General features: G+C 41.6%; 1 protein-coding gene across 1 annotated transcript; it reads right to left on the bottom strand.

The window, feature by feature from the left end:
• Positions 1-1332: 1332 nt before the first annotated feature.
• Positions 1333-26156, bottom strand: LOC146609107 (H-2 class I histocompatibility antigen, Q10 alpha chain-like). Its single transcript, XM_085346947.1, has 7 exons — positions 26102-26156; positions 23102-23377; positions 22547-22837; positions 17950-18234; positions 5625-5669; positions 1583-1849; positions 1333-1427 (listed from the first exon to the last, which is right to left on the bottom strand). Exons 1-7 carry the CDS (start codon positions 26154-26156, stop codon positions 1333-1335), a joined length of 1314 nt encoding a protein of 437 aa, XP_085203073.1.
• Positions 26157-27913: the final 1757 nt, after the last annotated feature.

Raw genomic sequence — 27913 nt, 5'->3', positions numbered from 1 at the left:
CTCCCCAGTGCATGCTGGTCCTATACCAGTCTCTTAATTTATAGAAAAAATGGCCCCACAGTTCTTCCTGACTGACTTAATAAGATAAACAACAAAACAAAACAAAAACATGATGCAAGTATTAACCTACAAATAAAACGTGTAAATAACAAAAGATATAAGTTAACCAACAACAAACTTTAACAAATTTCAAAATAATAAAAATAAAGAACAAATCGCTCCAACAGGGACTGCATGAAATTCTCCATCCATCCTTTTCTGGACACACGCTGCTCATGTGGTCAGTTTGCAGGGCTCACTTGAAATTACACCAGGAAACACAATAATAATGAAACAAGACTTATGAACAAACTGAGATAATTTTATTAAAATACATAAAATTCACCTCTGACCTCATGTGACGTTCACTGTGACTGAGGTTCAGCTTAAAGAGGAACGTTTTAAAAACTCATTTCAAAGAACCTCATTTCAATGCTGACTCATCAGTTTCTTGATCTGTAAAATGCATTAAAAGGAAAATATTCCACTTTTAAAAAAGCAAAAACAAAACATACTTAATGCTCTGCATTAAGTATGTTTTGGTAAATCTGGTGTTGTGTGTAGATCTGATGGAGACTTCAGGGCTTCACAGGACTCAGCGTCTCCAGCATACAGCTGTCAGCGACTCAGGTGTCAGTATAGTCTGCAGGGACAAGCAACTGTTTTATTTCATATTTCTTATGTTCAGCAAAACTAAAAATGTCTCCAATAAAACAAATATTTTGCTAAAATATATGTTGTACATTTTCTCTTAATTTTCTAACATATCTCTTATTTCCAGTTCTTGCTGACCCCTGTGCTGCAGTAATGTGAATTTCCCCAGTGTGGCTTTAATAAAGTCTGTGTCTAAATAATGAAGGTTTAAAAAAAATAACTGTTTAGACTGACGCTGTCTAAAACACATTTCATGTGCTCTGTGTTTGTCCTTCGATGTGCGCTGCAATACTGGTCCAGCATGTAACATTTGGCATTTTCCCCATAAGAAAAACAACAAATTGTTTATTTATTTGTATTACATCTGCGTGTGAAACACGTTTAACCTTTAACACACTGGCACCAGCTACATACAGGGGAGTGTTACAAGATGAAGTAAGTTTGGTAAGACATTCATCCGGATCATTTTGGACACAACTGTAAATGTAAATATCTCAATGTTTCGACCACATTAAACTTTGATACTTCCAAAATGAGATTGCTTGTTTCATTTTCACTTCCTGCCGACTTAGTTTCATTCTCTGCATATCCGACCTGCTCCAGTTTTGTTGATACTTCAGTGCTGCTATAACAGGAGCGTTACAGACCTGGGTCGGTGGTGTAGTACTCCAGATTATGGATCTCTGTCCACCTCCGCTGGACTTCTGATGGTCCTCTCCAGGGCAATGCACAGTCTGAGTAGAACAATATTAGATGAATTTCCAGCTTTATAAATAATAGATAAATTATGCAAAACACCAAAATTTCACAGTGAAACTCAAGCCCTCAATACATTAACTGACACAGCCCTAAGCAACAACAGGTCTGAAAACACAGAAAACTTTCTTACCGAAGTCATGCTTAATGTTCTGGTTCTTATAAATGACTTCATAGCTGTACTTAGACTTGTCATCCTTTGAAATCTCCACATGGGCTCTTATCTCCAAGGTGCCGTCTTTATTTGTCTCAGGGTCTGATCTCATCAGACCCTTCTCTTCAGTTACAGTCTCCCCGTTACGCTTGATCTCCACGTCGATGGCTCCCTGGCCTCTGGCGATGCATGTCAAGAGGATTTTTTCACCGTCCTTCGAATTCTGTGCATACGCCTCATCTTCAGCTGGAAGGAGAAAATGTAAAATGATGTAGGGGAGACCGGGGATAGTTGTAACGTGGGTCAGTTGTAACACTTCCAATTTCTCCAATCAGGGCTAAGTTTCAAATGATGTGACTCATCCTGTGCATGCCTAATTCAGTTCTGCTATCACACGTGAAAAATCAGCACATTTTGTCAAAAACAGACAATTTAACACCAAAAAAAGTAATTTGTATGCCAAAAAGTAAGTTTTTCTACTTTATTTCAATGTTTAATAGCATTATCTGCTTTGCAGTTAAACTCATCAAACTTGAATTATGTTATTTGTATGTCTATGGGGATATATTCTGTGTAGGTCTTTAGTGCTAATGTTTTAGCCGTTGGCTGTAATGTTAGCTAGTTCATGGCTATAGGAGTCTGGGTTAGTTGTAACAATAATGCAGATGTTGCAACTTACCACACTTTTACTTTAACTTATATTAAGTTAAGTTGGGGCAACGACATCAGCAGAGAGAGGTTCACTGGTCGCTTTTGTATATGCGGTTAATGCCATTGGCAACACAATTCCTCCACTGTTTGTGTTCCCACACATACATTATGCAGACCACTGTGTCAGAGATGGACCAGTAGGAAGTACTGGTAGTGGAAATAAATCAGGATGGGTGCAAGAAACAGATTTCCTCATCTTTCTGAAGCACTTTGCAAACCACACCAAGGTAAGCCATGATAAAAAGTAATGGAATTGCGATGCTGGTGAACAACTACATTTTTTCAGCTTCATTGTTATGTTCAAAATTGGTGCAAGAGTTGTAGGTTATAATGCCCACTGAGCCAATGAGGCCAAACTCAAGGAAGACCAATCAAAATTAATGAAATATTCAGTTGCAGAAAATTCCATAATTTGTCTTTTTGGGGGGGTTGGAATATGTTCAAAAGCTAGATTTCTGCATTCTGTCACACACACACAGCTACATAAATGTCTCTAAGTGCATTCATGTGTTGAATAAACAAAGATTACATGTTAATGTTTTGTTAGTACCCTTATTTCATTGTGTTACATTTCACCCCAGGATGTGTTACAACTAACCCAGACTATGGGGTTAATCGTAACATTTCACTCTTTGTGTTTGAGGCCATACCATGCAATGGGTAATTGTGCTGCAGAGAAAATAGCTGCACTATTTAATAGCCGAGACATGTAAATACTTTGCATTACATTTTGAATCCACTACCTTAAAAGAGCTCCAATTTACAGACAGAAATGTCAAAAATGTTACAACTATCCCCGGTCTCCCCTACTATACAACAATAAGTTCAAGTATGGCTGCACTGAATTTGGATTAAGCCTGGCAAACACTTTGATGGAAACAATCTTAATGAAAGAAAGTTAACCCAACTCCTGGACTGCTGCAGTCCTTCTAACAGAAGACTTAGCCCAGACTTTTATACCCAGTATTCCAGTATATATATGTTCCACGGTAAGTGTGACAAATAACGCACTAACATCAGTGTTAGTAAAGACTTGTGGAAATTAGAAGCAGCACTCGGTCATCTCAGGATGGACTAACACGGAGTTTTCTCTCGGTCCGTGGGGACAGTTACAGACACGGAACATCTCGTGAAAGCTATTTCCTCCTTTGTTTTGAGATGTCAGGCCTGTGCAGCAGGGTTAAAGCTCTAGAATCGATCGTCTGAAATGTGCGTCACTCTTTACTTTCACTTTTAAGCCTCCTGCAGGACGGTCACTCACCGCCGTCCACACGCAGTCCTGTCCCCGCGAGGACCAGAACCACCACGAGGATCATTCTGTTCTCGTTTAGAACCAGTTTTATCCTCCTGCTGGAGCGGGGTCTCCGTGTCTGCCTGAGACCTACAGCTGCTCGCCTTCCTGCTGATGTTAGTGAGCAACAGCTGGAAGACTTCAGCTGGATAACGGTTTCTATTTTTTTTATTCCCAGCTTTATTCTGGAAGATCACACACGGAAGAGCAAACCCTGGAACACCAACACTAAAAATAATAATACAAACACATTATGTTTTAAATAGATTGCTTTATTGAAGTGATTTTTATTGGTCTTATTGGTCTCTTTTAACTTCTGGTAGTTGTTTTGTTTTACTGAATGTTATAAGTGTGTAATAAGGGAGTAATAATGGGAACACACACAATGAAATTGACATTTTGCAGATTTTTACTGAATGGAAGCACTCAGATTGTACGTGAATCAAAGATTTAGAATTAGCGATTTGAACTTTGAACTATGAAACACTAAACAACAACAAATATGTGAACTTTGGCCCTGTAGTTTGTTTCTGGGGGTCTTTTTTCTAAGCCCAGGCGTTTTTAGCCCCTGGTGGAACTCCAAAGATCAGTTCCTTACAAGCTGCAGACGAAGGACATCTGCTGTGATCGGTCGGGGTGAGAGAAACAAGACAGGATAAAGACATGCGGTGGAAGAGAGACAGAGGTTAATAACAGATATGATTCAATGCAGAGAGGTCTGTTAATACATAGTGAGTGAGAAAGGTGACTGGAAAGGAAACACCCAGTGCATCATGGGAATCCCCGGCAGCCTACGTCTATTGCAGCATAACTAAGGGAGGATTCAGGGTCACCTGTCTCAGGGTGATGCTGAAAAACTAGTTCATGTATCACACAGTGGAAAATTGTGTTCTTATATTTTGTTTTGGATCAGGCTGTGTGTTGGTACATAGTGTTAATTTTATTTGCATGATTTTATTGTGATATTTATATTGCATGGTTTTATCCTCATATTTATATTGTGTATTTTAGTGTAGTTGCACAATATTCTTTTAATCCACTGTGGACTAAGCGGACAGTTGTAGGCACCTGTGAGGTGGGGGCGTTCCCCAAGGCGGCCTATCAGCCGCCAAACTGACCTGTTAAGGAGGATAGTGAGCTGTGCTGAGGTGGGACAGAGTGACAGTTTGGTCCTACTGATGCTGAGAAAAATGTTCATTCGCTCAGGATTCTCGTCCTGACGCGTTTATCCTGCTGCTCCAGCACAAACCTGAGCTATAATCACGGTTCCTGCAGGTCAGCTGATCATTCTGATGATCGCACGAATCTAAAACTCACCTTTGCACAGATTTCCTGTGAAACTCTTCACAGCTGTGACAGTCACACCGTGGTCACATGACTGAACCAACCTGTGAGCTTCAACAATGAAGTGCTGACCTTAGCGCAAGAGCATCGTATCAATAATGATAAAAATTATAAATATCATTATAACGGGCGACCGTGGCTCAGGGGGTTGGGAAGCGCATCTGTAACCGGAAGGTCGCCGGTTCGATCCCTGGGCTCTCTGTCCTGGTCGTTGTGTCCTTGGGCAAGACACTTTACCCTACTTGCCTACTGGTGTTGGCCAGAGGGGCCGATGGCGCGATATGGCAGCCTCGCTTCTGTCAGTCTGCCCCAGGGCAGCTGTGGCTACACCTGTAGCTGCCTCCACCAGTGTGTGAATGTGAGAGTGAATGAATAGTGGTATTGTAAAGCGCTTTGGGTGCCTTGAAAAGCGCTATATAAATCCAATCCATTATTATAATGATAATAATATTCAATTCAATTTTATTTATATAGCGCCAAATCACAACAAAAGTCGCCTCAAGGCGCTTCATAGTAATAATAATAATGATTATAATGATAATAATTATAATGATAATAATTATAATGATAATGATAATAATCATATTTTTCATTAAAACTGTTTATGAGTTTCTCCAGGATGAATTTTAACACCCAAAGTTTGATCCTGTGCAACTATTAATAAACGATACTTACAGGAGACACCTGAGTCAGAGGCGGAGTCAGAGGAGCTTTGAGAGTCTGAAGGAAAGAAATTAATTCAGGTAAACTTGTGAGTTGAATATGTAAAATTAACAATATCATGATAAAAATAATTAACATAACTTTCATATTTACGCATCACTGCACAGTTGAAAACACACATACTTGAAAAACTTAAAAAATAAAAAAAAATTGCTGCACAACCAGTAAATTTTTAAGCCAATGTTCAGGAAAAGTATTTCCTGTTTAGAGTTCAGGTTTGACTTTTCAAGTGTGTGTAACTTGACAAGTTAACTGCAATAAATTACAGGTAGTAATAAAATAAACTACTAACTCTTTTACGCTGTGTCCGCACCTACACGGGTATTTTTGAAAACGCAGCTGTTTCGTCCACGTAAACGGCGTTTCGAATCACCGAAAACGGAGATTTTTTTTAAAACTCCTTTTTTGCGTTTACGTGTGGACGAGGAATACAGAGTTCGTCACACAATGTCAAAGGTATGTGCCTTGTTCACGTCACGCTGAGCGCACCTTATTTTTTCCTATGAGATGAACTGCAGAATGGCAGATAGAGACAAAACACTGTTAATCTGACTGTCTGCAGGTTTTACACGCTTACGTACACAGATGCAGTTACTGTCCCTCCATTTACAAAGGCAGAGGCGTCATGTGTGATTATTTTACATGTAGTTGTTTTTTTCTGTGTAATAATATTTAACATTGCTATCAATGCATTTCTTAAAAATTGCCTCTCTGTGCAAAATAGGTTTAAAAACAAACAGCTGTGAGATCCTGTTTGTTCGTGATTTAAACCGGGGAACAAATCGTGGCAGGATCAGCCTGATGTTATTTGTATCCTGCTGTAACTTTACTGTATAAAGAGCAAAATTCCCAAAGTGCAGACGGTCTGCACTTTGGGAAGCTGTCTTAGAGGAAGAGGACATTTTTAACAAAAGCTTCTACAGTGGGGCAAAAAAGTATTTAGTCAGCCACCGATTGTGCAAGTTCCCCCACCTAAAATGATGACAGAGGTCAGTAATTTGCACCAGAGGTACACGTCAACTGTGAGAGACAGAATGTGAAATAAAAATTCATGAATCCACATGGTAGGATTTGTAAAGAATTTATTCGTAAATCAGGGTGGAAAATAAGTATTTGGTCACCTCAAACATGGAAAATCTCTGGCTCTCACAGACCTGTAACGTCTTCTGTAAGACGCTTTTCTGTCCCCCACTCGTTACCTGTATGAATGGCACCTGTTTGAACTCATCATCTGTATAAAAGACACCTGTCCACAGCCTCAAACAGTCAGACTCCAAACTCCGCCATGGCCAAGACCAAAGAGCTTTCGAAGGACACCAGGAAAAGTATTGTAGACCTGCACCAGACTGGGAAGAGTGAATCTACAATAGGCAAGCAGCTTGGTGTGAAAAAATCAACTGTGGGAGCAATCATCAGAAAATGGAAGACATACAAGACCACTGATAATCTCCCTCGATCTGGGGCTCCACGCAAGATCTCATCCCGTGGGGTCAAAATGATCATGAGAACGGTGAGCAAAGATCCCAGAACCACACGGGGGGACCTGGTGAATGACCTGCAGAGAGCTGGGACCAAAGTAACAAAGGTCACCATCAGTAACACACTACAACGGCAGGGAATCAAATCCCGCAGTGCCAGACGTGTTCCGCTGCTGAAGCCAGTGCATGTCCAGGCCCGTCTGAAGTTTGCCAGAGAGCACATGGATGATACAGCAGAGGATTGGGAGAATGTCATGTGGTCAGATGAAACCAAAGTAGAACTTTTTGGTATAAACTCAACTCGTCGTGTTTGGAGGAAGAAGAATACTGAGTTGCATCCCAAGAACACCATACCTACTGTGAAGCATGGGGGTGGAAACATCATGCTATGGGGCTGTTTTTCTGCCAAGGGGACAGGACGACTGATCCGTGTTAAGGACAGAATGAATGGGGCCATGTATCGTGAGATTTTGAGCCAAAACCTCCTTCCATCAGTGAGAACTTTGAAGATGAAACGAGGCTGGGTCTTCCAACATGACAATGATCCAAAACACACCGCCCGGGCAACAAAGGAGTGGCTCCGTGAGAAGCATTTGAAAGTCCTGGAGTGGCCTAGCCAGTCTCCAGACCTCAACCCCATAGAAAATCTGTGGCGGGAGTTGAAAGTCCGTGTTGCTCGGCGACAGCCCCAAAACATCACTGCTCTCGAGAAGATCTGCATGGAGGAATGGGCCAAAATACCAGCTACTGTGTGTGCAAACCTGGTAAAGACCTATAGTAAATGTTTGACCTCTGTTATTGCCAACAAAGGTTATGTTACAAAGTATTGAGTTGTATTTTTGTTATTGACCAAATACTTATTTTCCACCCTGATTTACGAATAAATTCTTTACAAATCCTACCATGTGGATTCATGGATTTTTTTTTCACATTCTGTCTCTCACAGTTGAAGTGTACCTCTGGTGCAAATTACTGACCTCTGTCATCATTTTAGGTGGGGGAACTTGCACAATCGGTGGCTGACTAAATACTTTTTTGCCCCACTGTATAAAGTATTTACTTGCTTTCAGGTTTTATTCAAATGTTAGTCTTTTCAGTTGTTTCCCCACTTTTTTCCTGTTTCAAAATCAAACACCAGTTTGTGAGAAGATTATCTTCTTTTTTTTTTTAAACAGGCATCGGTTTTGCATTGGCATTGGCTAATTTGCCAATTGTATGTTAAAAATGTTTGTATTTTAATATTCAAAAATGTTTTTGCCCAAAACACATGTGCACTACATGTCAGTAAAAATACTATGCAAATATTGATGTCCTTGAATGCTGAATAAAAACTGACTGATTGTATCTCTTGTACTTTATCAACGCAGTATCTAAAAACTTTGCACCGTAGTGGTTAAAATCTCATTCTAATAAGAGTTAAAAGCGCATTCGGTTATTAGGTTTACGGGGTTATTGAATTATGGTTAACGGTTGGTAGAATTGTTTTTAACATTATCTGCCAATTACATCTGCCACCCTTCTCCAAATCTGTGCCCCTACCTGGCCCCCCCAACAAAAATTTTCTAGACACGCCACTGGCTGGGATGGTCAATTTGGTAAAGTAAATCCGTTGGGCATCTTTCTTCGCCTTTAGACAATAATTCTGATGTAAAAGAGCCAAACAGGACAGGCAAAAAAAAAAAAAATCAAAGATATCATTACCGACTCGACCCTCCCATTTATCCAGGATTAATACCAGCTACAGCTTGTGTTCCACTTGATAAATGGACTTATATGTGTGTAATCTTTCTCACATGGTGTGTCGTAAACAGTGACAGAAAAATGTCTGTCACAACATCTGAGACTATTTAAATTAAGGCAAAGCTAAAACAATTTTGAGATTTAATTTAAAAATTAATTTCAGCAATCTTATTGTCACATTTTGTTGAAACGGGTTTGTGTGTGGAAATATAGTCATTAAATGATGTTGAACAGCATTTTGAAAAGTACATTAATGAGAAGAAGCTGGTTTGCTGGACACGCTTTCTGGAGTAGAGCCAAACATTTTTAATTGTGGAACCAACAGCACTCATGACCTTGTAAACTTTAAATTTTATGTGATGGTGGTGCAACTTAAATGAATAGAACCACATTCAGCATTATGATCATAAATACTTTGCCTATTGGTGTTGTTCTGGTAAAACTAGGTAAATCTCAATCACAATTTTGGCTTCCCACAATTAAATAACCATAATGAAGTGTGTGTTCTGTCAATACAATGTGAAGCAAAAACAAATCAAGTACTGCGGTGTATACAGCCTAAATAGTGCATCAGTGCACTGAATTTATGTTAGTAAGGCCAATTTTTTTTTAATTCAGGAATTTGTGCAAATATGAACCAGAATTCTTCTCTTTAAATGACAATGCACTATAAAAGTTTGGTTACAAAAATCATAAATAATTGTAACAAATAATCATAATTATCATTTTGGGAAAAATTGCGTAGCCCTATTTTCATCTGATGGAAGTTCTTATGAGGGCTTTGGACATCTTTGTCACGGCGGGGTGCGCCGATGTATGTGGAAACAGGACCCAAAAGCAGATGATGACGAGGAATTGTAATGATTAACAGAAAAGTGAACCTTTATTGCGATGACGGCAGGGAATGAACCAAGAGACCAAAACAAACAGGCAAAACACTAAGAAACAAAACACTATAAGGTACTAAGACCAAACACTATAACTATAACTGTGGAGTACATAAGCAGGCAAAGACAAAAACTAAGGCTAAGGTCAACATAACAAACGAAAACTAGAACTATAACTGGGGCGAGGTAAACAGGCTAAGACCATGACTATAACTGTAACTCTGGTGAGATTAAACAGACGAACCGACAATGGCATGAAGAAAACAAAAGGCTTAAATACAGACATGAGGTGATCAGGGGAAGTAGGGACACATGGGGGAACGGCTGACAGACATAAACCTAAAGACGGGACCAGGGCCCTGTTTCAGGAAGCCGGTTTGGAAAACTCAGAGTGAAAAACGACACTCACGGTTGAGTAACCCCGAACTGTCCAACTCGGAATATTCCGTTTCAGAAAGGCTGATAACAATTAGTTCAGTCAACGCGGAGTTGCTTTAACCCCAAGTGAAGCGCGCGGACGAGGATACATAAAGCCCTGATAAGCGGAGCACAGATTAAGCGAGTCACCATGGAGACGGAGGGAAAGAAGGCGCGGTCAATGTATTTCACAGCGCTTGAGGCCGAAATTCTGATGGCAGCATATGCCGATAACATGCAAATTCCGCGGAAAAAAGTAACACAGCCACAGCTGCAAAAGCATGCATGGCAAAACATAGCCGACAGAGTCAATGCGTGAGTGTTAATTTAAACATTGATCGAGGGATTTCCACCCATTTAACACGTTATTTTATCATATGTTATTTTATTTGTTATTTTATACATTTTATTTTGTGATGTGATGTGAGCGCAGGTGCAACCCAACAGGCCCCAAACGTTCCTGGCAGCAAGTAAAAATGAAATATAAAAATATAGTCCAAACAGGTGAGGTGTAATTGTATTATGAGTCATAGTGCTTGGTCTGTTTGTCCGATGTAAATCAATTGCAGTTAGAGGCTACATTAATTTTCTTTCTGTAAGCACTTATTGAAATTATCTGAGCACATTACAAGTACATATTTGCTTACTCTGTATGCTCAAATGTGGCCCGTTATAGCCAACAGAAAAAAGCGGAGGCCCGAAAAACAGGTGGGGGTCCTCCACCACCACCACTCACAGAGGCTGAGCAGTTGGCCCTCAGCCAAAACAGTGGGCGCCCTGTGGCCGAAGGCATCTCTGCGGGGACATCCTCTGAGGCAATAACCCCGCAAGACACAAGTGCCTACATAGGGGGTAAATTCAAAATAATACATGATGTGCATACATCCTTTCTTCACAGTCACCTTTGCAGTGCTACTCATTCATTTGATAAACTCTTTACCATAATGGATTATTTTGTAGTGAAGTTATTTTCCGACTGATTTTGCCTTCCCTCAGGCTTGGTTGTCTTTGAGAGCATAATGACAATGAAGTGTAAGGTGCTTGGTATGTTTGTTAATTGCCATTTGGTCCCTTGTAAGTTATAAGTGACCTGTATAAACCTCATATTCTATCAGTTGATGGTGATGGTGTACTGCATCTGGTGCAGCCTCCTGTTGAGCCAGACCAACATGCAGTTGTGAGTAATACTCCACAGATTATATGAGTTTACAGTAGAACAGCAATGTTGTTTATTTCTTTACTACAGGAAAATAATGAAGAAACATTGACAGCTGTTACAGAGGAGGAAGCAACAGAGACACTTTATGAGGTTTACATCTTTTAATACTTTGTGTACAGGAAATACAGGCGACCAATAAAGCCAGTTGAACAAAAAATCTGTTTATTCTTCTTTCAACATGTTGAGGTGATGGGTCAAAGGAAATGATTGTGACATATGGTGTCTCTGACTGCGCTTCCATCTTGTATGTCCGTGGGAGGGTCAGGATGTTCATGGTTTGGATCACTGCTGTTTGGTTCAGAAGGACAGTGTTCTCCTCTAATTGTGGCAATGTTGTGAAGAATCACACATGCCACAATAATGTCACATGCCCTTTCTGGGGTGACCCTGAGTCTTTGCAGGCACTGGAACCGGGCCTTAAGCATTTCGATAGTCATTTCAATTCTGGCTCTTGTCCTGCAATTAGCCAGATTATATCGCTGCTGTGGGCCCGGTTCAGGGTCAGGGTAAGGGGTAAGCAAATAGGGTAAACATGGATACCCCCTATCACCAAGCAAGTAGCCAGTGAACTCTCCTAAGACAGAAGGATACACTTCAGTTCAAATGTCCCTGAAGCAATTGGTCTTTATATATTTTAAAGTATTCTCAACTCACCATGTCCAAATTTTGTGCTCAGTGTACATTCACGGAATATTTGTGAGTCATGGACAGAGCCTGGCCACTTGGCTTCCACATTTGTGATAATGTTGGCAGCATCACATATGATCTTCACAGTGCAGAGAACACAAATTAGCATCCATTACTATAATGAAATAATTTGTTAGTTTGAAATGCTACAGGGAACTATGTACCTGTACATTAATGCTGTGGAAAGACTTCCTGTTCACATAGTCTCCTTCATTTACTGAAGGAGCAATGATTGGAACGTGAGTGCCATCTATACAGCCAATCACGCCTGGGAACCCTGAAAATAAATGTGCAATTTAAGTAGTAGTCCAAGTATCACCACATCATACATTAAGTTTTGGTCATCCTGATACCTGCAATTTTGTGGCATCCCTCTTTGATAAATCTTGTGGGTCTATGACCGGGGAACACCACAAACGTGTACAGGAGACGTTTCAGTGCAACTGTAACATTCCTGACTGCCCGACAGACGGTAGCCTTGGAAACGTGCTCAGCGTCACCAATATTATACAGAAAGCTCCCGTTTGCAAGAAACCGAAGTGCGATACAAATAATATGCAATGAACTGAGAGCATGTCCGCGATGTGTCACATGCGTAATATATGGCCTGAGGATGTTATTCAAATAAATTATAGATTGTGCTGAGAAACGGTAACGTTCGCACAGAAAATCATCAGGAAATGATAAAATGTCCAAATGCGCTCTGATCACTCTCTCCCGGCGGAGAGCTCTGCGGAGAATTTGGGCTTCACGATCTACTGGCTCTTCAAGGAAGGGGCACGCCATGTCCGACACTTCCTACTGTCAGGTTTCCGACAAAGGGGCGGAGACAGTCAGGGTTAGTTGTAGTAAACCTGCTAGGGGGCAGGTTAGCTTCACGGAGTGTGTCGTCATAGTGACTCACTCAGGCTGCAGCTGAACTCGCTTTGTGAAACCGAAAACCCAGAGTTTTCGTTAACTCAGGGTATACTTACTCAGTTTTTCCACTAAACCGGCTTCCTGAAACAGGGCCCAGGAGAGGAAAGCTAAATATAATGAACAAAGAACACATGACATTGTCAGAATAAAACAGGAAATGACAACACAACTTAACAGACCTAATACGTGATGAAATAAATAGAAAACCCCAAAACATAGAAAACCCAGGAACAATAACTGCCTAAACTAAAGGCAAATAGGAAATAACACAAACTAATAACATATCAAAAAATACAAAGAAAACTCAGAGTGCTGGGTCGGAGACCCAGCCTGTGACAATCTTGGCTTGCCACTTTCAGCAGTCTGGCTGTTTCCAGGGCCTCAAAATCTTAATTGTCATAAGCATCACCTGCAGGGACACACAGCAGTATTATTTTTACATGCATGAAAACAAACAGAAGGTTCAGTGTTGATATTTTTTTGTTTCCCTTAAGTGTAAATCTGTGCAGTGCAAATTTCAAAACATACTCACAAGAGAAACCACAGTCAAAGTCAAAGCCTAGTTCGATCAGTCATTCTAATGTTGTTAATGATATTCTCTTAACTCTGGATTCTGGCAGCCCTGCTGCCTTTGACACAGTCAACCTCAATCGTTAAAACACACGCTGATAAAAAGGAAAACATATATAGATATCATTCTCAAATATGATATGCTGGCTCAAACGTGTCAGTGGTTTCAGTTTACTTATCTGGAAGGACTTTTTATTTCAGCATGTGCCCCCACAGCTCTACAGCAGCCCCTCTTAATGATGGTGCATCTGAAAGCTCAATCTTGGGTCTACTCTTGTTTGCACTGTACATGTTGCCACTAGGAGTCTATTTTTCTGTCTTTCTTTTTTAAACCGTATAACCTTTCATTTCACTGTTTTGCAGACAACTTGCATATTTGTCTTTAAAAGCAGAGAAAGATTCATTTCAACTGTTGCTACGTTGCCATGAAGACGTTAAACAGTGGATGTTCTTAAATTTTGAAAATTAAATGAAAACAAAAAAAAAATGTCATTTTGCCAACTCTATTAGTAAATACATTGACAGTGTTCAGTGAAGGTATTTACACAGTAGTATCAGACACAGTTTAGTTTTTGTAATCATCCTGCAGTTTACTCAGCTTGGCCAAAAACTCTTTGGCCTTATTAATAAATAAAGGAGATTAATCACTATGTTTTACCACGACACACCAATGTAAATTCATTAAAGTAAATGCTGTAATGAAATTTCCTGTCACATTCCTTTTAAAACACATGCCACTTTATTTCTAAAGCACCAAAGGTCTGTACAAAAAGAAAAGAAAAAAAAATCAGAGATCAGGAATAAACGAATACATCAGTACATACAAAGGGTAAAAGTTCAAGACAGATGAAAACTCACGCTGGTATAAAAGCCAAGGAGAAAAGGTGTTGGGTTTTTTTTTTGTTTTTTTTTTAAACGAGTTTTAAAAACAGCAGGAGAGTGTTTACCTGCCTGACCTCTAGCAGCAGCTCATTCCACGTTTTAGGAAAACTGCAAAGGCTCTGGATTTATAAAATGTCTTTGGGAGAGTCAAAAGCACCTGGTTAGCTGATCTACAAGCAGGTGATGGCGTGTAAGGGTGAAACATCTCAGACAAATAAGAAGGGCCAAGACCTTTAAGAGACTTCCAAACAAATAAAAGAATTTTAAAATGGATTGGAAACTGAATGGTAAGCTAGTGAAGGTCCACTAAACCGGGGTTTTTGTGCTCTCGTTTGCTTAAAAATCGTACAGCAGTGTTTTGTACCAGCTGTAGATGTGAGAGGGGGGCCTGGCTTATTCCAAACACAAGACATTAATCCAGGCGAGCGATGATAAATCCATGGATCAGAGTCTCAAGGCGGCATCTAGACAGGATGGGCTTCATTTTGACAGCTGCCTCAACTGAAAGATGGAGGATTTAACCACAGCATTGACATGTGAGTCGAGTTTTAGGCTGGGGTCCATTTTCACACCTAAATTAGTGATGCTGGATTTTTCGTGGGGGGCCAAAGAGGAAAGGTCAAAGTCAGGGATACAGCTGGAGGCACTGGATTTAGCATGACCTCAGCCAGTATTCTCTGTGGCAGAAGGTTTAGTGTGAATCCTGAACCTGTGAGCTGCAGGCATGAACAACAGTATTATTTTACATGTAAAGTAACACAGAGGCTGATCTGCTCTGATTTATTCTCTGTTCTTTGGCAAAGCTGCTTTCTACCCTCGCTCTAACTCAGAAAACATACTGCAGGTTCTCAGTGAGGGATACACCAACCTGATCATATCATGAAAATTAATAAACCCTTATGTGTAAGGGACACACTCCACTTAAATATTTACTTTCTATCTGTAATTTAAATCAATTAAATGTAACAGGGACTTCCAAAAATAGAAACCCACTGATCTGATATTTATTAGGAAAATAATAAAATAGTCAAAATCAAAAAAGAAAAGTCAGCTAGCAACGATCAAGTTGATGTGGATCCAGCTCTGTGAGACTGATATCAGACTGGTGCAGTAGTATCCTACATCATCAGTTATACTTACATGTCAGAGTAAAAACCGCTGGAGAAAGAAGAGGCCACTGTGAAGGAGAAAAAAGTATTCACATGGGTTTAAAATGTGTCGGTCACTACCAGAGTACAGAATAATGTGGCTTACAATTACACATCACAGAGCTCAATGCTACATGTTAGCTGACAAAAACTTACTGGAACTTGCTTTATTACCCTCGTCTTCGTCAGCACTTCCTGTAAAGACAAAGGAGGAAAAAAGTAAAAAAAAGTAAAAAAAAAAAAAAGTAATCAGCTGCAACATGAGCTTAAAATGTATCAGTCAATACCACAGTACAGAATAATGTGACTCATATTATACAACACAGAGCAGCATGTTAGCTGAGGGAGACTTACTGTCACTGCCTGTGAGACGTTCGGTTTCCCCATCCTTCCCATCTTTAGCATCAGCCTTCTTATCTACAGTAACTGCTACACTTCCTGTAAAGACAACATACATTGTGAGCTACATGAAGGAAACAGCAAACTTTAGCAACACACTGATGTGATGCTGGTGATCGTTCTGATGTGAGGGTCGTTCCTTTCATTGATTACTGCAGGTTCTCACAGGCTAAGGTGATAAGTGGTGCTGTCATGTAGTTAAGAGTGGGAGAGAATAGACCGGGTTATATTTGTAGTCTTAATTTAAAGATAAACGTGGGAATTCCCCAGTGTTCTTGAACACCTCACATCAAAGGAACGTGGAGGAAAGCCTGCAGGAAAGGAGTCGACGTTCCTAAAAACCTTTTTGTTCCAATTCAGAAAGTAAAAACATCCACGTCACACAATTTTTATTCACCATTATCAATAAAAAGTTATCAAAGTTTCATTTTAATGCAACAATGACTCTCATAGAAATTTGTTTCACTGGTCCTCTACATCCCACTCTGTGCCCCACAGATGGAGAACGACTGATATAAAAGAGGCACCGTTCCACATAAAACACACAGAATATGAAGAACATCCTCTACAATCTACTGGGTCTTAAACTAAACTGTTATGTGTGTCTGAGGAAGGAGAAGGAAACACGTACCACTGCTGGAAGCTGCAGGCACACACACACACACACACACACACACACACACACACACACACACACACACACACACCCCAAACTTCATAAGAGAAAAATAAAGATGTTACCTTTGTTGTCGTTGGCTCCACGTCTGCGTCCTGTAAACAGACGTAACACAGACTGTCAGTGATGATGGATGAACTCAGTGGTTTGTTCTACATGTGTGAAGCAGCTCAACTCTGATATCATCATCAGGCCTCAGTCAGCAGCGTGTTCATTAACATGCAGTGTGAATGACTCACATGCTGAAGTGTAATCCTACAGTTTACTGTGATCCAGACTAACTGTTGTTGAAAAGTTTCAGCTCTACATGCAGATGTGTCTGAGTGGAGACGGTGGAGGAAACGAGCTGCACACTATCAGCAAACATCAATCATTTCTGTTCTGCACAGAAAAACTACATTTATGTCCCAGAGGGCTCAAAGTTATTGGATCAGAAGCTGCAGACAGGAAAGTCTGACATCATGTCACATGACTGTGACCTTTGACCCCCTCATGGAGTCCTAATAGAATACTAAGTGAAGTGTTTGAAGGCTGACAGACTGGAGCAGCTGATATTCAACATTTCTTACATTCATTTCAATGATTTTCTTCATGTGTTTCAAATGTGATGATCAGTAACAGCTCCATGTCATCACTGTCTGAGACCAGGACAGTTTCATTTTTACAGGATACAAAGACAAACATTTTAGCTCCACTCAACAATAATTACACACAACAGCACACTGGACTTACCAAGATACAAGATCAGACCCACAGCTACAGCAACAAGAGCAACCAGAGCCAAGAATCCTCCCACTGCACCAGCAATCAGAGCTCCACATCCAGGTTCCTCCGGAGGGTCACCGTTCTCTGAAACACAGACACAAGCTTCAGGTTGAGGTCACTGTCAGTTATTTGCTGCTGTTTGTTACTGAGATGTAGATTTGAAGCCACAGTCATGATGGAGTCAGTGATCTGACAGCAGTGATGTGGAGCAGCAACAGGAGGTCAGTGAGAGGGGACGGCACTGAAACTGTTCATATCTGGAACTATTCAGTGATGCTCTGGAGGAGATCGCTGCTCTGCTTCTTCAGGGCTGCAGAGCTGGGCTACATGTGACATGCTAGCTTAGTTCTAGATGGACTGACATGGATCTGACCTCAGGACTGTGATCAGGACAGAATGATGCAGATCTGCTGGACACAGAGGAGCTCCAGGCTCTGACTGAAGAAACAGAGTTATGATCAACAACAGAGGCAATAAATAAAGTTTCTTACCCCAAAGCTTCATAACATCCACACCAGTCGCCTCATGAACGACTTTACAGCTGAACCATGACAGGTCAGACTTCAAAATCTCCACATGGTCTCGTCTCTGGAAGGTCTCATCGTTATTTGGAAGAACTCCTGAGCTCTTCAGGCCGTCGACTGCAGTCAGAACACGTCCGTTCCTTCTGATCCTCACGATGATGTCTTTGGGGTAGAAGCCTGTGGCGAGGCAGGTCAGGATGAGGTTTGTCTCCACTTTGGCCTTCTTTGCAAACATGTACACATCAGGTGGAGCTGGAAGCAGGAAATGGAAAACTGTGTCACTACATGTGGTAACTGTAACACTGATTTAATGAATTTATCTGTGACACATTAAAGAATGAACCAGCTGGTACTGGATGTCTTATATGAGCTGTAAGTATTAAAGCTTCGGTCACACAAGAGGAAAAATAGGTTGGTAACCTCCATGAAAACTGGTTGGGAGTTGGTCGCACTGCTTTTCTTCTTTATTCTTTGTGTTGTGAATAATAACTCTGTGAATAATGACGCGTCACCAAAGAAGAAAATATCTAATTGGCTGAGAAAAACTAAAAATGTGACTGGCTGAGTTTACCTCATTTTATTCTGAGAAGCTTCGAGGAGCAGCTTCCATAAAAGACACTTGATTGTTCATTTATTTATGACAGTGGTTTAATTCTGTACTCTGATTCTGGTCTGCAGAGATCTCACAGACGAGCCGCAGATACAGCTTTCACAGAGTGAGACCTGATCTGTTAAAGTCTGATTTCTAGTTTAAACCTGCAGAGAGGCTCTGCTTCATTTTACAAACATGTCCACATGGATCACACAGGCTGCAAACATGCAGATGTTAAAGTGACACATTTATTGAAGGAATATTTGGTTAAATGTGTGAGCATTTATTTTGGTTCCAATAAAACTGATATTTCTGCCAAACAAAGGACGTTACATACAGCTCATAATTTAAAAGTAAAAAAAAATTGAATTATCAGAAATAAATACAAATATTATTGATGCTTTTTAAGGTGAAATGTTGTCACACATTGACCTAAAACTGGGGGGGGGGGGGAAAAAAAAAAAAAAAAAAAAAAAAAAAAAAAGGCTTTCATGAATTTATGTACAGTTATTCATTATTACTGAAACTATAGACTCTTTTTTCTTTTTTTTTTTTTGCCTGTCCCATTTGGTTCTTTAGCCGTCAGAATTGTTGTCTGAAGACCAACAAGGAGACCCAATGGATTTACTTTGCCAAATGGATCATCGTGGCATTGCCGTATTGGTCCATTTGGTCGACCTTTGTTTTTATTATTTATTATATTTTATTTTCAGATGTTACAGACGGGACAGACGTGAGTGAGGGATAGGAAAGGGAGAAAGAAAGAGGAAGGAAAGGAAAAACAGAAGGGGAGAGGGACAGTGAGAAAGGGGGGGAGAAAAAAAAAATCTCCTGGATCACCTGTTGAGAGAAGAATAGAAAACAAGCAAAAAAACCAAAACAAAGCAACATACTAAACACAACTCCATCGCATTAATCTAGCTAAGTGTAAACAGCAGTATATACTAAATATTCAATGTTGTTGTGCAGCACGCAGGACAGATGTGCTTCGAAGTAGTAGCCAAGAAAGGTGTGATTTAAGTCTACGAGCAGTGAACACCCGTGTGCACACCTGTGTGGATCAGCGCGCTTGTATTCAAATGGTTTCCACATGTAATGGTCTGCAAGAGGATGTAGAGAGCCATAGCCCCGCCCCCCAGGGCATGAAGCAGGCATAGAGGAGATCCAGGCCCCAGACATCCAGAGGCCCCAGAGTGCGAGAGCCCAAGGAGGACCACCGGAGGGGCATCCGTGCCACCTTCATGGGAAGGGCTGAGGATCCCCAGACGAGGTGTCACCCAGTAGCCACCGAGCAGAAGCTAGAGGGGGCTGCACCGGCGTGCCCGCCGGCTCTGCCGGCAGCCAGCTGTGCCAGAGTGAACCGAGCCACAGGCCCAGAGGCCGGAGGCCCGAGGGCCCCCCGCACCGTGGAGGAGGCCTGACCGAGCAACAGGCGCCAGGCCCCGCCAGGTAGCCACCGGGAGCGAGCCGGTACATACCTGAGTGCCCAGCCCCGGACACCAAGAACCACCAATGCACCGACCCCTGAGGGCATCAGTCACCGGCAGGGAGTGTGGTGAGGGGAGATAGGCCTTGGAGGGCCTGGGAGTTCCCAGAGAGGTGGAGTCTAAGACCCGACCTGACATATAGACACAGACAAACAGGCACACACAGACACAAACATGCGTTCCCACCCTCATGCACACATATGCAAACACTCAGCACTTACCCAACGTAAGGACTGACATAAATGGACATGTACACGCAATCACAATCATTGTCTCCTCTGCACCCTCGTGACACACCCGCACCCCAAGGCCCTACCTGTGTGGGTGAGTGTGGTGGAGCGGGAAGAGGGAGGTAGCCAGGGATGGGGAGGAAAAGGAGGGAGGGGAGGATGCCCCTCCCTAGGGCCAGCTCCCCCGCTGACCCCAGTAGGCACCCTTGTCCTCTGGTACCCACCAAGGCAAGGGAGCCCAGGTCCATCCAGACCGGGGCCTACGGTAGCACTGCCAAGCCCCACAGGACCCGGGGCAGCCCACCCTACCCCACCGCAGAGGAAACTGTACCCACCCCAACATTCAATCATCTCCCAGACTACACAAGACAACAGACACCCAGGTTAAGTTTATTCTCCACCTCTCCTATGTCTCTCCCCCACCTGCAGAGTGGACTCCTGCAAGGATGGAACAACCTCCCCGCCAGTTGAAGAGCCCCCCAGTTAGGCCAATGCACAAGAGGCCCCCTGCGCCAGGGCTGAGCCCCCATGCACCCACCCGCTCACAACCTCGGTGACACACCGACGAGGACCGAAGCCCCCAAGGCCCAGCCAGAGCCCCAGCACGGAGGGGAAGCACCCCCGAACCCCAAACCCCCACGCCTGCCCCGGCTCCACTCAGGGGCAGCCAGGCCACCAGGCCAGTAACCTACATCCACCAGTACAGACCATCCTCCAGCCCCGCTGCACACAGCCACGAGGAGAACAACCTCTAAGAGCGACCAGAGCCACTAACCAGGTTATGAACACAACCCCCAGGTTAAGCCCTCCAGGGATAACGTCTCTAGGGGTCCTCCAGGCGCCCTAAGCCCGTCCCAACTCCACATCAACCACAGTAGCTAAGGCGGGACCAAACCACAACCCCCCACCCCCGCTAGGTGATGGAGCCGATCAAAGGAGCCCAGAGGGATTGATCTAATGTGGTGGCAGAGGCTATATCGAGACTAATGTGATCTATTAGAAGGTTTCTATATTGGCTCGAATTAAGATTATTTTTATTTTTCCAGTTCATGAGGACAGTTTTCTTGGCGATGCATAGGGCAGTGAAAATCATGTGGACTGTATTAGTTTCTGTAGTGACCTCATCCAGTTTTCCCAAAAAACACACTACAGGGGAATTTGGAATGTTACATTTCAGACACTTTGATAAGTCTTCACATATCTCGCGCCAAAACTTTTGCACTGGTGGACAGAACCAAAGAGCGTGGATGTAATTGTCTGGTGTATTGCCTTGACAGTGTGAGCAGTTGTTGGAAGATGTAAAGCCCATCTTGAACATCCGATGACCTGTATAGTGCACTCTATGTAGTATTTTGTATTGTATTAATTGCAGACTGGGATTTTTAATTAATTTAAAGGTTTTTAAGCAAATCTGAGACCAGAAGTTTTGGTCTAAGCTGACTGATAAATCTGCTTCCCACTTTGCAATAGGAATGGATATTGATTCATCTAATTTAGAAAGTGTTCTGTATATTTTAGATAATAATTTGGGGGATTTAAGAGTAAGAAAATGTGCCGCACTTAGTGGTGTTTGTAATTCAACTTGACTGAGGTTAAATTTCTTTTTTACCATGGATTTAATTTGTTGATATTCTAAAAACCTTGTCTTGTTGATTCCATATTGTTCAACTAGTCTGTCAAATGGAATAAATTCTGTTCCCTCTAATATATGTTCTAAGTATTTAATTCCTTTACAACTCCATTCTGGGAAATTAATCATATTATTGTTTTGTAATATGTCAGGGTTATTCCAGATAGGTGTACGTTTGCATGGGATTAATGAAGACTCCGTTATTTTTAGAAACTCCCACCATGCTGTCAGAGAAAAGCTGATGTTGATGCTTTTAAAGCATTCATGTCTTTTGATGTTTGAGCTAATAAATGGTAGGTCTGAGATCTCTAGATCCTTGCATAGTGCCTGTTCAACATCTAGCCAGGGCTCAACTAAGAAGGTATGTTTTAACCATTCTGAGATGAACTGAAGCCTGTTGGCTAAGAAGTATTGGTAAAAATTAGGCAGATCTAATCCTCCTCTATCCTTGGTTCTTTGTAGCGTTTTTAAGCTAATACGCGGGGGTTTATCTTTCCAAAGGAATTTGGAAATATATGAATCCAGAGATCTGAACCAATCTTGTGATGGTTTGTTAGGGATCATCAAAAATAAGTAATTTATTAAAACTATAGACTCTAATAATGAATTCAAATTTCATACATACGGGCTGTTTTAAGCTGCTGTTGTTCATAATTCACAAACTTGCTCAGCCAATCGATGCACTCGTTCTCCAGGTATCCCTTGGTGTAATCTTTCAGCACCTGGACGCCGTCCCACTTCATCTTGGTTAATTGTGCCTCCTGAATCGCAGCGACCCAGTCTGCGATTGTATCATTAAAGGACAGGAAGTTGTTTCCATCGTAGGCGTACATGTCCACGCCTCGGACAAACCTGAGTGAGCCATCAGGCTGCGTCTCACCCTCACAGCCCACCATCCACTGAAGAACGTGAGGGGCTGAAACACAGGAGGGTGAAATAAATAAATGTTTACATAAACATCAGAGGAGAAAAGATGAAGAACTTGAATCAAAACATAACTTTTTAATTTAACCAATAAGCAGGAATAATTTGTTTCTGAGTTGAACAGCTTGAAGTTGAAACATTCCTGTGCAGGCAGCTTTATGCTGTTGATTTCATGCTTTCTTACTGATTATTGATCATTCAGATTTCATGGATTTTACCTGAGTTATCAAATCATTAAAACACAGCAAAGACTTACTGGCTGAGTCACTCTGTCCCATTCGCTCCATCAGGATGCCGATGTTGACCTTGAACCACTGCTGCTTGCTCTTGCGGGACTGTGTGCCTCTTTCCCAGTAAACAGCAGGTAAACGCTCTCTCATCCACTCCTGTCTGGGAACTTTCACCTGATGCTCGCTGTCAAAGTAGTCGATCATCCTGCCGTCCAGCAAACCCATGGCTGTGAACTCGTGGATGCCCGGGAGGCCGACAGGTTTGGAGAGCGCCGTGTAGATGTAATGGAGGGAGTGAGTGTCTGAAAGTCACACAGGAGCAAATGTGTCAGATTTGGACCCAAACCTCCGTGTCCAACATCTTGTTCTCATTTGGTTTTTGATTACATTACTTTCAGTCTTTAGAGTGAAGATCTCTGAATTTTCTCTGGAAGGAAAAAACCTTTAATTTTTTGTTAAAGAAAATAAAAAGTTTTGCTAACAAGTGTTTTTCCACTCCGACTTAAAACCCCCAAACTCAGCTTCAGGATTTTCTAAAACTCAGTAAAAGCCTGGATTAAAGGTCCATGAGGGAGAAACAGAGAAACACAGAGAGCTCCTGAGAAGCAGTGAGAGCTCTTCAGCTCTTCAGCAGCACAGATGTGATCTGTTTGTCATTTAGTGAGGACAGAGCACGGTGCTGTCCTCTGCACAGATCTCTTTAACCCTGCAGAGAGCTGTGATCAGGGTTAAGTTTAAAAACATCCGCTATCAACTTCTGCAAACTTCTCTCTTACACAGAACGGCCAAATTAAACAAGAAAGTAAGACTGAAACTAATGAATAACCTCAACATTTATGTAGCTGTGTAAACTTCAAATATCTGCTCAGATTATCAAGACATCACATATTTGCAAAAGCGCTCCGACGTTTAGGGAGACGTGTTTCCCACGAGCTGGATAGCTGACTGGGAGCTCGAGGTCCACTAGAGCTGGAGAAAACACTGGACTCTAAGCACATCATTTTCAAACCCCCCGAGGTCTTTCGCTACTCAGGATAAACATGATATATGAGTCACTCAGATAACTTAAAAATGTTGTTGTTTGGCTTTTTTCACTGTTTTATTTGTTCCTGAGTAAATCGGTTTGTCTGAGATTAAAGTTATAGTTTTCACACAGCTGAATAAACGTCAAGCAGACAGCTGATTATCAGAAGTGTGAGACGGTCGAGAGTTTACTCCGGTGTCCTGTTATATTTTAGATAGCAAGGAGTTTATTAAACTTCACCGAAACAATCTGCAAATTTCATTAAAATTTAATAAACTATCATCTTGTCTTTGTGAATGTGCCAGTGAATGTGAGTGCGAATGGTTGTCTGTCCCTGTGTGTTGGCCCTGCGACAGACTGGCGAACTGTCCAGGGTGTACCCCGCCTCTCGCCCTATGACAGCTGGGATAGGCTCCAGCGCCCCCCGCGACCCTGAAAAGGATAAGCGGAAGCGAATGGATGGATGGATCATCGTGTCTTTATTTTTAGTTAGCACAGACCTTAAACACTTAAAGCTGGAAGCTAATGATAGTTATATAAGAGCAGATGCTGCTGGTGCAACAAGCTGTACGCTTTACGTCTAATGGATGCACGATCTGATTAGTCAACTAATCGCAAAAATAATCAGTGACTAGTTGACTATTAAAATAATCCTTTGTGGCAGCCCTACTCCCCGTTGTTACTGCCAGGGGCAGCTCTAAAAGGGTGGCATGTGCCACCCTAGTTTTGCATATGACAGTGTTGTTTATTAAAATAAGATTGATTGATTGATAATACTTTATTCATCCTGAGGGAAATTGAGTTAAGGCTGCCAGCTGTGCCAGCGCCATGAGATAACATGAGATAGCATTAACACTTTGAGCAAAACTGAATATATTGCATAGTGTTTCCCCCTCCACCATTAACAAATTGTTCAGCACATAGTGCAGATCAACTTGTTTCTTGTTTTCAGTGGCAAGCGATGCCTATGATTGTGCCAGAGGACATGTCGAACAACACCATGGGAATTTCAGATTTCACACAGGTGGTTGGCTGTTACACTCTGGAAATGAAATGAAGATGAATGTTATTAACCCTTTGGGGTCAGCGGACCCGCCTACCTCCAAATCACATGACTGATTTAAGCTGACATAACAGTAAGAGAGAGAGATATCGATAGTGAGTTCTAAGATGTGGGAGATTTGCGACGTTAAGCGTGGAGTGTGTAGTTTGTGTGTTTTGTAGTGGTTGTTTTGTTTTGTGTGTCAGTGAGGGCACTAATGAACGTCACAAATGCAGACTGCAGTGTAAACACTATCTCCACTGTCACCAGATGTATTGGCTGGATTTTTAGATGAATACTTGTATATGTTTACAAAGTTTGTGCATACGTTTTTAAAATGCAGAATTTATATTTGCATTTCAAGTTATGAAAACAATTTACTAAACATGTCTGTGGTTTATACAGCTAAAATATAGCTGCTAGAAGGATTTTATGTTTTTGTGTGATTTCAGATCAGTGGTGTTAATACAGTATGTCAGTAAAAATCAACTAAATTCAGACATGTGAGGTTGTGCTGAAAAGAATGATTTTGCTACCCCATTTCATTTTCATGCCACCCGAAGAAAATTCCTCTAGATCCGCCCCTGGTGGCTGCGCATGCGCACAACACAAAGTTAAGTGGCAGACTGTTCTACCTACTTAAATTTATGCTGGAATTATTGTGTGACAGCAGACAAGTGCATAAACTACGTACAGTAGAATGCTTTGCCAAAGTACGATGGTTTGTCAGAACGCCGCGTTTAAGTCGTTAGAAACAGTTTCATTTTATAAATACATCTGACTTTTTGTTTCTATGCGCCAGGAAGTATTAAAGTATCAAACTTCTTTCAGGACAATTTTTACACAACAGGAGTGATGTAGGTGCACTAAAAATAAATACATTAAAACTTTTAGTTGAATAAACTCGTCTGACATTAATCATTTTACTTTCGATTTGACGTGTGTAAAACGTAAACTCACCGCTGTTTACCGTCAGTCCTGTCCCCACAAGGAGCAAAACTGCGATCACGAACATTTTAATCTAAATCAAGTCATCTTCTCCGGAATAAGGTTGGATTTATTCCCCTCCGTTGGACCGAATATTCGTCTCCATGTCTGCTCCTCGCTGCTTCCTGATTTTTCGGTTTAGTGATGCATTCAGGGAACGCGCGTAAACTACAGACCATTCAGGAATGTTCACTATTCACAGATGAGTGAGAAACTACGGAGCCCCTCTGATGACATGGTACAAAAAATAAATAAATTGTGGCCACGAAATATCATATCATGTCCGAAATATCGGACATGCACTGGCTTCAGCAGCGGAACACGTCTGGCACTGCGGGATTTGATTCCCTGCCGTTGTAGTGTGTTACTGATGGTGACCTTTGTTACTTTGGTCCCAGCTCTCTGCAGGTCATTCACCAGGTCCCCCCATGTGGTTCTGGGATCTTTGCTCACCGTTCTCATGATCATTTTGACCCCACGGGATGAGATCTTGCGTGGAGCCCCAGATCGAGGGAGATTATCAGTGGTCTTGTATGTCTTCCATTTTCTGATGATTGCTCCCACAGTTGATTTTTTCACACCAAGCTGCTTGCCTATTGTAGATTCACTCTTCCCAGTCTGGTGCAGGTCTACAATACTTTTCCTGGTGTCCTTCGAGAGCTCTTTGGTCTTGGCCATGGCGGAGTTTGGAGTCTGACTGTTTGAGGCTGTGGACAGGTGTCTTTTATACAGATGATGAGTTCAAACAGGTGCCATTCATACAGGTAACGAGTGGGGGACAGAAAAGCTTCTTACAGAAGACGTTACAGGTCTGTGAGAGCCAGAGATTTTCCTTGTTTGAGGTGACCAAATACTTATTTTCCACCCTGATTTACGAATAAATTCTTTACAAATCCTACCATGTGGATTCATGGATTTTTTTTTTCACATTCTGTTGAATGCACACTTTCAAAGTAGAGCAATGCTGAAGGCTACTAATAAACGAGGTATGTTCAACATAAAACCTTAGTTCTCTGTGTCACGAAGGTGTCTCTCTTTTACCCTGGCCACATCACCATACTAGCTGGTGCAACTAATCTGGTCTGGACAATAATAACAGTTTTAGATGGAAAGCATCTTAAAATTGCCTTTTTTTTGCTGAACATCTCCTTTGAAAGTAGTATCATGTGAGTCACACTTGTTAAGGTAATACATGCTAAATGAGCCGTAGTTTTCAATGCATCATCGGATGAAGCCTTGCAGTTACAGTAGCTCACTGCAGGTATCACGTTGCCAAGGGAACTAATAAAGCATACAGTGATCGGAATGATTTTGTATTGATGCAGGTTGTCATTGCTCATGCTGAACTACTTAAACTCCAAGTAGACAATCGCTCCATTCCTCATTACCATAGATAATATCTAAGTAATAAAACAATCATTATCAAATTCTGATTTGCCATAGATAAAGTGATTTTATAGGTAGGCTATCATGTAAAAATCTGCTACATAAAATTTATAACTGAGTGTAAAAATACTAATTTCATTTTCATGTGGTTTAGAGGTCAGGTATGGATACTCGGCTGCGAGAATTCTTAACAGAGCGTAAAGTTGAAGAAGATGTGATCAAGAAACTTGAAGATGAGAATGTAAGCCACTGCAGCTGTTGCTGTGTGCGTGCGGGGGTGTCTGTGTGTTTGTTTTTGAACGGAGAGCCGCAATCCACAATTTACTATGCACATTCTAAAAAAATTTATTGAATTTCATATTTTTGTTTAATCAGTGACATTAATTAATGACGTGATAT

The sequence above is a fragment of the Diplotaxodon limnothrissa genome, linkage group LG22 (genome assembly GCF_057381915.1).
Source record: "Diplotaxodon limnothrissa isolate DT_005_m linkage group LG22, D_limnothrissa_male_GT1.1, whole genome shotgun sequence".
Taxonomy (NCBI): Eukaryota; Metazoa; Chordata; class Actinopteri; order Cichliformes; family Cichlidae; genus Diplotaxodon; species Diplotaxodon limnothrissa.
This window is presented reverse-complemented; position numbering and strand designations above follow the sequence as displayed.